This window comes from Pantherophis guttatus, chromosome 1, assembly GCF_059756535.1.
Source record: "Pantherophis guttatus breed Tessera chromosome 1, ASM5975653v1, whole genome shotgun sequence".
Taxonomy (NCBI): Eukaryota; Metazoa; Chordata; class Lepidosauria; order Squamata; family Colubridae; genus Pantherophis; species Pantherophis guttatus.
The window spans coordinates 20,207,126-20,219,396 of NC_142063.1; the positions used below are offsets into that span (position 1 = coordinate 20,207,126).

At 42.5% G+C, this 12,271-nt stretch overlaps 1 protein-coding gene across 1 annotated transcript in view; it reads right to left on the bottom strand.

Annotated features, from left to right (window-relative positions):
• Window positions 1-4,108, bottom strand: part of CNN2 (calponin 2) — a 41,455-nt gene extending 37,347 nt beyond the window's left edge. The window contains exon 1 of the mRNA XM_034437668.3: window positions 3,911-4,108. Within this exon, the coding sequence (XP_034293559.1) occupies window positions 3,911-3,973 (63 nt within the window). The 5' untranslated portion in view covers window positions 3,974-4,108. The remainder of the gene's footprint in view (window positions 1-3,910) is intronic.
• Window positions 4,109-12,271: the final 8,163 nt, after the last annotated feature.

Below are 12,271 nucleotides of genomic sequence, written 5' to 3' on the forward strand. Positions count from 1 at the left end.
TTGATTCAAATTTCAGAACCTTCTCACCTCTTTTCAGAGACTAAGGTCATGCCCAGTGGTGAAATCCAAATTTTTTTACTACCAGTTCTGTGGGCATAGCTTGGTAGGCATGGCAGGGGAAGGATACTGCAAAATCTCCATTCCCACCCCACTCCAGGGGAAGGATATTGCTAAATCTCCATCCCCACTCCACTCTGGGGCCAGCCAGAGGTGGTATTTGCTGGTTCTCCAAACTACTCAAAATTTCCGCTACCCGTTCTCCAAACTGCTCAAACGTTCTGCTACTGGTTCTCCATAACCTGTCAGAACCTGCTGTATTTCACCCCTGGTCATGCCACACTTTACTAAGATCTTGGCCTATTTACAGTAATTCCTTTTAAGATAGGTGCTATTCACAAGAGAGAAAAATGTTGTGCTGAAATTTGATTTGGATATTTTTCCCCTCTGCAAAGGTGGCATTCATTCTTGGTGGCATCTTCCAAATTGTAGATTTAGAATCCCTGTGGCTGACCTTGTTTTCTGTCTTTTACAGCCTGAAATTTCATTGACCCTTCCCCACATTAAAAAAACAACAACAACAGTGGTAAATATTCCTTCTTCTGGGGTTTAATTGAGGCATGAGAAATTGGGAGACGCTGTAAAAGTCATTGTATGTGTATGGGAAGACAGCATAAGCCTACACATCTCTTGCTATCAAATAAATAAGTAACTGCAAAAACTCTTCCCTTCCCCCCCCCCCCCGTCCACTATGAAATCCCAGGTCCAGCAGGCTAGACTGGAAAGGTGGAAAAAAAACAACACAGAAGGCAAAAATGGGGAGCCACATCCATATTACTGCCAAGACAACAGCACAGGGATGGGCATGAAGTCACTAAGAGTTGATCTTAACTCAGAACTTTTATTGGGGAAAAAAGGCAGAACTTTTCGGCATAGCCCTAGGAGAAAAAAAAAATAAGTCGAGAGATACAGCCATTAACATTCTAATGACCAGTTTTTGGATGCTCATGAGATTGCATCCAACCTCACAGAAGAAACTCACCAGAAAGTTACTCTACATAAATTGGGAAATACTTTTTAGGTGCTTACCAAATCACTAAAAGTACAGGTAGTCTTCAACTTACGGTTTAGCCCAAAATTTCTGTTGCTAAGTGAGATGGTTGTTAAGTGAGCTGTGCCCCATTGTACAACCTTTCTTTGCCACATTTGTTAAGTGAATCGCTGCAGCTGTTAAATTAGTAACCCGGTTGTCAGTTGAATCTGGCTTCCCCATTGACTTTGCTTGTCAGGAGGTTGCAAAACACGGCATTAGGACACTGCAAACCCTCATAAATACGAGCCAGTTGCCAACCGCCAAGAATTTTGATCACGTGACCATGGAGATGTTACAACGGTCGTAAGTGTAAAAACCGGTCGTAAATTGCTTTTTTCAGTGCCGTTGTAACTTCGAACGGTCACTAAACAAATTGTTTTAAGTCAAGGACTACTTGTAGTAAAATCTTGCTCATGCAGTGATAACTTTCATCGTTTCAAGATGATGAAACTTATTCATTTGTGAGAATTTACTGTTTCAGTCTCCTAGCTAAGGCTGCCTGGTTAATGATATTTCTACAAATTGATACTCTCTTATGTCTCAGGCTCGGCTCTTTCCATCACCTCTCTAAGAACAAAGACACTCTGAATCTAGCACACAAAAACTATTAAGGCTTTGTTATGACCCACCAAACTAATGGTGCTACTTCCAAGAATAATTTGAACTCCCTCAATATTGTGGGTTCCTATTTATCTTAGCATTTTCCGTTTACTGTACATAAATCTATCCTTTGCAAAAGCCAGATTAAATACGTTGCCATCAGATGTGCTAATTAGTAAATGTCAAAACATTTCCATTTCTCAAATATATTGTCCCTCTAATGGCATTGACCTTGAAACTGTGGATCATATTTTATTGCATAAGTTTACAAAAGTTTTTGGCAGAGTATTATCTGGCCTAATTTTAAACTCAAGGCCAGGAAAGATATTGCTGAAGAATGTTTTACTCTGAGTTAAAAAACCTAAAATTAAAAGGATAACAGCCAAATGTTTAACTACAGCTATAAAAAACCTTTGCTAATAAATTAGCATATTTGAAATGATTTATGTAATATCTCTCTATGTATTTTATTTGTTAAACTGTGTTATCTTACATCAAACTTTTTAATAATATATGTACTTTGTTATTTGGGACTTTCAGCAATATAACTATAATTACAACAATAATAATGTGGCTGAACCCACTGAATATTGTGGTTTTTGCACAGATGAAATAATACTGTACTATTAAAAAAACCAACAAAAGAGAAGGTACTTTGGGAAAGTAATGTGGCTCCAGTACTAGTTTAAATGCTGAATTTTGGCAGATCAACAGATCTTAAGCATCTTGAATTTTGTAAAGAAATTGTTCTTTTCAATAAGGATTATCCCAAGTCAGATGTGATCAAAACATTTCAGGATGAAAAATTCGGGAAAATTACAAAACCTGGGATTTTGGGGCATCTATATATCTACGGTATCTATATAAATCTGTCTGTCTGTCTGTCAGTCAGTCAGTCAGTCAGTCATCTGTCCTTATAGAACCAATCTAACCAGCAACTTTGGGAGGCATGCAAAAATTGATTATGTGCCATCAAGTCATTTTTGATTCATAGCCACCTCACAAATTTTCTCTGTGCGGCTTGCAAAAAGAAATTAATAATAGCAAATATCTCAGCAATTTAAAAAGCCTCAAACAATAAAGGATGCAATCGCAACAAAATAATAGAAGAAAACAAGAGGAAACAGATTTGTATCTTTATTTATTCTCTTAGGCATGCTGAAATAATTTTTTGGGGGGGAGGGCTTTCCTGAATGAAAGGAAAGTACACGGTCAATCATGGTGGGGGTGGGCGAAGAGCATGTTGCATAAGTGGAAAGGTATAAAAAGGTTTGTCTGCCATTCCAAGCTTCCTAGACCTGATGCTGGGAGGCATTTAGAAAAAGTCCTATTCACTGTTCAAATTGGATGGGCAGCCTTATGCTGGACAGGTGGTCCTGATGCTGCCAGCCAGGTGACACACAATGTAAGGCTTTGTAGATGATGATTTTGGCCTTGAAGCCAACTAATAAACCAGCATAGCAACAATAATACCAGTATACTGTTTTAGTCACTAGAAAAACAGGATATAAATTGTTGCACGATCATCTCCATTCCACCAGCAAAAGAAAGCTCAGAAGGTCGCCTCCTTTACCCTTCAATCACAGATTTCTGAAATCACCACCCATCCTTCGAAGAATACAAGGTTGCCAACCAGGCTCTTATTCCGGGTTGTTGTTGTTTTTCGGGGCTCCCCACAACCCAGTGAGGTCGTTTGACCGAGAATAATTCAAGGCTGTCCATCTGATAGCGATTTTGTGGCTACCCCTCCTTTTCCACTCCCTACTTCGCTCCGCTTTCGTTGTCGGCAGAAGCCACCCAAGAACAAGAGTCCCAACATTCTGAAACAGAACGTTCCCAAGTTCCCCGACGGAACGTTCCCACGTTCAAGATTCCAAATTAGAAAGTGGAAAGAAGGCGCCTCTTTTAGCTCACTTTGAACCGTAGCCGACGCCCCCAAAATGTACGTTCAAGCACCACCAGGGGAATTCCAGGGACCCCCCCTTTTTTTTTTTTGCTCCTTTAGGGCTGAGGCGGCTCAACTCAGAGGCAGCTTCTTAATTCCCCTGAGCCCCCCTTTTCCCCTTTTTCCTGGGAAGCGCGCCCCCCCCCGCCTTCTCTCAGGGCGCGGCGCCACACCTCCGCCAGGGCGCACGGAGAAGCGCCTCTCCAAAGCCGTCGCCGTGCGCTCAAAAGGCGCACCTGGCCGCGGCGGCACCCTCCCTGCCACCAGTTCCTCACCCGATTTCTGACTTCCGCAGACAAGCCGTAGCTGGGGCCCTTGTTGAATTGGTTGCTGCTCATCCTCTTCCGGAACAGGACGGAATCTCCAACGAAGGCGAGACGCGCTCAAGACCGTCTCAGCGGGCCGCCACTTTCAGCGCCTCCTTCTTCTTACCCGAAGTTTTGGGGCCAAGAGAGCGCCGCCTCCCTCTTACTGATTGGCCAGGAGTTGAAATAGCCTTATAAGGGCACAAAGAGCCGAATTCCTGAAGGATGGGGAGTTTCCTGTGTGGGTCTTTTTTCCAGAAACCCCAAGTGTCCTGGGCATCCCCCCTTCCCAATCTCAATTAAATCCAAGTGGTCAAGGCAGTTCTCCTTCCCCTCCCGTCGGTTCCCCGGTTTGGCCGCTTTTTCAACAGATGGGACGACAGGCAGAGATTCAACAGGTTTCTTTCAGTAAAACCGCGCTCTTTGGGATCCTAAACGCAGGATTTGGGCAGCTCGTTCCCCGTTTCGCCCCCCTCCCCCCGATCTCCTTGTCCTGCATCCCTACAAGCAACTCTCTTGACACAAGTTATTGCAAGAGTAACTGAAACATCATTTATTCAATCTGTCCAATTGACTGGCTTCACCCAACCCCGAGGACCAGAAACTAAGTATAATGGCTCAAACACAGCGCACTAGCTGTATTTGCACAATGCGCTGACATTACAGCTGGCATCTACATTTTAATCGGGTGTGTTGCGCACACCCAGCCCTTGGGTCTAGTAGTGCGTGGTTCTGTGGGTTATGCAAATCCAGAAACTTTAATGTGTTGAATAGACGTGATTGTATTATCATTGGTTGCACAACCAGCCAGATGTTTAGGCTACATTTGTCATTTTTAATCCATCTGTGGAGTCTTTCTCAAGGACCTGTGATAAGCAGCTGTTTCTAATGTTAAAAGTTACATCCTTGCATGATGAAGGCTGTTCCAAGTAAAGTTGCCCTTGGCAATTGACGGATGGGGATTTTGTCAAGGCTGATGGTGTTTAAGTGGTGCTCGAGAAGATTTTTGTCATTGCACTGTAGGAAGAAATATCCTTCTGGGTTCAGCTCCAAGTGGGGAAAAAGACACTGGAAACATGGAGACTGCTTGGAAAGATGGTTTAATGGTGGACAGGATTACATGGTTTGAGTTCCTGAAGAGAAAAAGGGGGAGATACAGCAAGTCCCCGGGTTTTATGCCCTTTGAACTTTGAACTTCCTGGGGCCCCGAAAGTTTTGAACTTCCTGGGGCCCCGAAAGAGTATCCTGATTGGTTGTCAGATTTCCAGGGGGTGGGGGGTCTTAGCTAGCTTTGCTGGCTGATGTAATCTTCCCAGGTGCGATGTGGTGAGTTTCTGTTGCTAGATGGGCCCTATTGTGTTGCAGATGATGATCCTTTGACAAAGGATTGAGTTTCTGCCTCTAGCCCATTAACAAAGGGTGGGGGCAGGAAGATGGGAGCTGCTGCTTCTTTAAAACATGCTTCTCCATTTCTCATCCAGGGAAACATAATATTCTGCTTTTTTAATATTTCCCAAAATATTTCATTCCGCTAGGAAAGGGGTGGGTGCTAACTTCTTACATTACTATCCGTACAATCTTTCCTTTCTTATGCCACAGTTGACAATCTTTAAGAGAGGGGACTATGGAAGAAAGGCGATTCCTCAGGTAATCATGACTGGCTGAGGAATTCTGGGAGTTGAAGTCCACAAGTTTTAAAGTTGCCAAATTTGGAGACCAGTGGTGGGTTGCTCCCGGTTCTGTCCAGTTCTTTGGAACCAGTAGTAAAAGTGGTGGGAGGCTTCGCCCACCCGCCTGGACGTCATAATTGACAATCTGCGCATGCACAGAAGCGCATGCTCGCGATCGTGCTCCCATTGCAAACGGGTAGTAAAGGTAAGTAGAACCCACCCAGGTTGGAGACCCCTACCATAAAGGGCTAAGGGTTATGGTTAAGATTCCCATGTAAACCCAGCTACTAAGCCACAACTCATAGATCACACTTTTAAGTTTGCACTTGTTCTTCTGTTGATGTGCCCATGAACCTATCTTCCAATGTTTGGGCTTGTATTTATTTAAATGAATTTATCTCACCACAACTGTCTCACAAACATAACTCTGGAAGGCAACAGATTTGAAGCAGATTTACAGACCAACAAAGAAAGCAATAACCAAAAACAAAACCAACATAATGTGGCCACTGAGAAAGGTACCAACCACCAGAACTCTCATCTAGTATTTGACCAATATGCCTACGAAAATATCCAGGTCCTAAATGTTTTCTAAAAACAGAACTGTGCTCATTCATCTCGGGCGGGATGGTGTTCCAAAACACAAATATTGTGACAAGAAACTTCCTGGATCCTGCAAGATGGCCTTTTCTAATTAATGAGACCCATAGCCTGACCCTCCTGCCAGATCTGATGAGACAGGTAAAAGCAACTAGAGAAAGGTAGACCTCAATTAAACCAGTCCCACGCCATGTACCACTTTAAATTAATATTGATTCCCAGTGACTACAAGGACATGGCCATGCGGTTTTCTTGGTCAAAATTACAGAAGTGGTTTGCATTGCTTGCTTTCTAGGGCTGAAAAAAAATGGCCCAAAGCTGCTTAACTGAGTTCCTGCTTAAACCAGGATTCAAACCCAAGATCTTCTAGTTTATAACTCAGTGCCTTTAACTATAGGTAGTCCTTGACTTATGACCACAATTGAACCCAAACTTTCCATTGCTAAGCAAGGCACTTTTTAAATGAGTGTTATGACCTTCTTTGCACAGTTGTTAAACAAACTACTGCAGTTACTAACAGGGGTGTTGAGTGACTCTGGCTTCCGCACTGACTTTGCTTGTCAAAAGGTCGTAAAAAGGGTTCACATGACCCAGGGACACTGCAACCGTCATAAATACATGCCAGTTGCCAAGCTTCTGAATTTTGATCATGTGACCATGGGGATGCTTCAATAAGTAACTTTTTTCAGAACTGTTGTAACTTTGAACGAATAGTTATAAGTCAAGGACTACCTGTACTACACCAAATAAGCTTAAATATAAATATATATACTGTAAATATATACAGTATGCTAAAACATAAGCCATAAGTTACAAATCACAATTTATAGATTTCTACAATCTGATAAACCAAAATTAAGTAAACCACATTATAGTTTAAAACAATATAGAGCTACCAATCAAATAATTATAATTCTTAATATTAGTAAAGATTAAATAGTAATGTTAGTGGAAGTCAGATAAAATACACCCATACTGTACACACCCTTTTTAAAAACTTTGTACTGTGAACTATTTAATGTAATTGTATTTATTTCAGGTCTTGGCTTGGAAACATAGCCCTTATCTCTTCGGGGAAGTGTGCGGCTCGCAAAATTCTTGAGGAAACAATATTGTATTTTAAACTTAAATTGTGGTTTTATGTAGTTTACTTTTTTGTATTTTGTTTTTTTTTTTATGTGCACCACCCAGAGTCACTATGCGAGATGGACGGGCTGTACAAATACAATACATGTATTTATTTATATCCCGCCTTTATTATAAATAAATCTTGCAAGAAGTGAACACCTTTTGGAAATTCCTGCAACTTAAAGATAAAAGATTATATTTGAAAGAATACGCATGTATGTGTAGATGATTATGCGTTCCTCAATTTTTTAGGCTGGGTTACAGTATCTTTGTCCTTCCATGGGAAATCTCTGGGAGCCGATTCCTAATTTGAGTCACTTTTGCGAGACCTTTCTTCTTCTCCTGTGTGATTTGCCTGCTTTAGATGCCACAACAGTGACATCATGTGGGTCAGGAATTCAAAGCCTCATGGTTGATGGGATGAGGTAATGGGGTGCAGCATGGAGGGGGCTGTCTGGTGAGTTGCCTTCTTACACCGCTCACTGTTGCCTGAGGGAAAAAGTTTTTACGCAGCTTCTGAATTCTTAAGAAATGAATGTATTTCCTTACCTTGGTGTTCTGCAAATGTTTTCCACAGCCAGGGATGTCTTAACGATTCAGGAACAGGACAGGATTCAGACATGTTTCCCAACAATTAAACAAGGAAAGTTCTAGATGATGCTTGCAGGAATTCAGCAAAGTTAATTTCAACACGTTCAAAGCAGTGTTAGACGGGATTACCTGGACGGAAATCATGAAGTCAAACGGAGCACAGAAAGGTTTGAAATGTCCCGTGCGCAGGTAGATTTCAATTGAACTACATGTTGAAACAAGGAAGGGGTAGCGGAAATGGCAGATGGCTATGATCCCTGAGTTGGTTTACCAGCGAGTGGTTGTTTTCTGCAAAAAACCAAGTCAGAAACTTAGGTTTTTGCAAGAGAAGCTAAAATCAATTTATTCAATTAATAGAAAATGAAAGAAAAAGGTAGGGGTGCAGGGGTGAAATCCAGCAGGTTCTGGAGAACCGGTAACGGAAATTTTGAGTAGTTCGGAGAACCGGCAAATACCTCCTCTGGCTAGCCCCAGAGTGGGGTGGGAATGGAGATTTTGCAGTATCCTTCCCTTGGAGTGGGGTGGGAATGGAGATTTTGCAGTATCCTTCCCCTGCCACGCCCACCAAGCCACGCCCACAGAACCGGTAGTAAAAAAATTTGGATTTCACCACTGGAGGAGTGGCTCCATTACTAGAAGATATTAGGGCAGGGGTCCCCAACCCCCAGTCCCTGGACCAGCATCAGGCCGAGGCATGCCAGAAACTGGGGCACACAAAGAAGCGAAGCCCCATCCGTGGGATAGAAGTGGTACATGAAACCACGCCCACTCCAGTCCACGAAAAAAACTTTCTCCACGGAACCAGTCCCTGGTGCCCAAAAGGTTGGGGGCCACTGTTACTAGGGTACTAACAGATCAGACATAGGTAGTCCTTGATTTATGACCACAATTGAGTCCAGAATTTGCTAGGCAAGACGGATGTTATGTAAGTTTTTGCTCCATTTTACAACCTTTCTTTGCCACAGTTGTTAAGGGAAACACTGCAGTTATTAAGTTAGTAAGATGGTTGTTAAAGTGAATCTGGCTTCCCTATTGACTTCGCTAGTCAGAAGACCTCGACCGACAACCGTTTGCTCAGCCACTGTTCAAAGCTACAACAGCACTGAAAAAAGGGATTTACGACAGGTCCTTGCACTTACGACCATCCCAGAATCCCCATGTCACGTGATCAAAACCCAAGCACTTGGCAACTGGCATGTATTTATAATGGTTGCAGCGTCCCAGGGTCATATGATCACCATTTGTGACCTTCCCAACCAGTTTCCGACAAGCGAAGTCAATGGGGAAGCTGAATTTGCTTAATAACCTCATGATTCACTTAATTGCAGTGATTTGCTTACCAGCTGTGGCAGAAATGGTTGTAAAATCTAGTGGAACTCACTTAACAAGTGCCCCAGTGGTGAAATTTATTTATTTATTTATTTATTGCTTCGATTTATATGCCGCCCTTCTCCGGAGACTCAGGGCGGCTTACAATGCGTTAAGCAATAGCCTTCATACTTTTGTATATACCTGCTTAGTAGGGCTTTTGGGCCCCCCCAAGCGGTGTTCTTTTTTTATACAAAGTCAGCTTATTGCCCCCACAATCCGGGTCCTCATTTTACCTCCCTCGGAAGGATGGAAGGCTGAGTCAATCTTGAGCCTGGTGAGATTTGAACTCGCAGTAATTGCAGGCAGCTGGCAACTAAATGCTACTTTAACAGCACATTAGTCCACTGCGCCACCAAGGCTCCTTGGTTTGCCACCGGTTTGCTGCCTGTGTGGTGCGCGCCAAATGCACATGTGCATGCGCAGTGTACACCAAACACGCGCACGCATGCACATTGCACATCACACGCACGCTGTGCACACACACATGCACAGTGAGCACCAAATGTGTGCTTTATGCGGAAAAAGGAGGCTTAAGAAGGTAAGTAGAACAGCGAGAGGGGTAACAGCTGTGCCACAAGATTTAGATTTGCTAGAAAGCAGAATTTCCTGCTTTCTAGCGAATATATATCACGCAGCACAGCTGATCGTGAGAAATACCTGTTCCAACAAACTGGTAGCTTTTTTTTACTACCAGTTCGCCTGTACCGGTAGCTTTTATCACTACTGGTTCACCCAAACTGGTGTGAACCGTTAGCATTTCACCCCTGAACTGCCCTGTTCAGCAACTCAATTGTGTTGTAAATTGAGGATTACCTATACACAAACAGAATTACACAATTGTAATTCTTTTTAGTTTGGGGTAGTTGTTAATTTTTATAATTGTTTTTCTTCTCTTTCCCTTTTAATGTTTTCTAATAATAGGTTTGATTATTTTTTATTCTTTTTTCTCTCAGATTTTATTTTTGGTAGCTTATGTAAAGTTTTTCCCTTCCTTTTTCCTAAGTATATTGATTATTATACAATAGGTTAGCTTTTCTCCCTCATAAAAAGTATATTTTATACATTTTTAATGGTTGTATAGCTTATGTAATTTACACATCAAATATAGTGCCTTGTAAGAAATAATATAATATTTAAATGTCCTCTACAATTTATTCCAGATTGACCAAAGCAGTTCTCAATTGTACTGTTTTATTCAGATAAAAATCTGTAATATTTGGGTTCTGACCTCACATGGAATATGTTTCCTAAGTATGGATCCCAATGGGCGAGCCCTCTAATGTGTGGTCGAAAATATCAAACTGTCTCTTTGCTATACAGTTGCTATTCAGATAATATATTGCTATATATTCTATCTCTGGAGCTCCATAAATACATTACTCTTGTGGAAAGGAATTTGATTAAACTTTCCATACAGTATTTTACCATTGTGTTTAGCTGCTCAAAGTGAAAGTTTTAAAAAATGAAATCCAAAACAAAACAAAACAAAAAATTCTTAAAAGCAGTTGCAGATTCTCATGGAAAAATGTATTTTTTAAACCATTTCTGAAATCATAGACAACGAGAGATCAAATTTATCTGTCAAATCAGGGGTGAAATCCAGCAGGTTCTGACAGGTTCTGGAGAACCGGTAGCGGAAATTTTGAGTAGTTCGGAGAACTGGAAAATGCCACCTCTGGCTGGCCCCAGAGTGGGGTGGGAATGGAGATTTAGCAATATCCTTCCCCCAGGAGTGAGGAGGGAATGGGGATTTTGCAGTATCCTTCCCCTGGAGTGGGGTGGGAATGGAGATTTAGCAATATCCTTCCCCCAGGAGTGAGGAGGGAATGGGGATTTTGCAGTATCCTTCCCCTGGAGTGGGGTGGGAATGGAGATTTAGCAATATCCTTCCCCCAGGAGTGAGGAGGGAATGGGGATTTTGCAGTATCCTTCCCCTGGAGTGGGGTGGGAATGGAGATTTGCGTATCCTTCCCTTGCAGTGGGGTAGGAATGGAGATTTTGCAGTATCTTTCTGCCACGCCCACCAAACCAGACCACGCCCACCAAGCCACGCCCACAGAACCAGTAATAAAAAAATTTCAATTTCACCTGTGTGTCAAATGAATCAGCATATGGGACTAACATAGTATTTTTTTGTTTTATTAGATTTGTATAGGCTTTCCAATTCCAAAAAGACTCCGAGGAGTATGAAAAATTGTGCGGCCACCTCAACAAATGAACCATTGAAAATAAGTAGTATCTTTCAGAGACCCTCTCTTACAAATCTTAGGGCTGCGTTGATTTACTAAACCAATGGTTGTAACCTGAGGACTACATGTACTCTGATGTTTTACAGCATTTCTTGGGCAGGTGTTGTGGCCCGTATGTGGCCTGTGCGGCTGGTGGCTGATTCGGACAGCGAGGAAGCTGGTGTGGTGCTGCGCGAGCAGCCTGTGCAGCTGGCACTCGAGTCGGACAATGAGGCTGGAGAAGATGTGGTGCCAGAGGCAGGGATTCAGCCTGGGCCTTCAGAACTTCCAGAAGCTCCCTTAAGTGAAGAGGACGAAGAGGAGGAGCCTCTTTTCAATACATGGGGCCGCAGAGCTGCCAAAAGGCAGGAGTGGCTCCTCAGGAGGAGGTCTCCTCGAGAGTAAGGCTTGGGACTAATTGGCCACTCGCTTAGCCTATTTAAGGAGGAACACCAACTGAAGCACTTTGCAGGGAACAACTTCGTTCACTCTCCTTCGTGCCTCGATCATTGTTCTTTGCAAATTGCTTCTGGCTTTCTGCCAACCAAAGTAAGATTAAGATTAGTTATTCTTTGGATTCTTGTAGGCTGTTAAGAAAGTTAATTAACAGCCTTTGTTTGGAAAAAAAAACTTATTTAATTTAGTAAAACTAAGGTTATAAAGACTTTGTGTGTGCTGCATTCTTTGGGGTCCGTAGCTGGGGCAGAACAGCAGGTGGTTTCCCACTAAGTAGATTGATCATC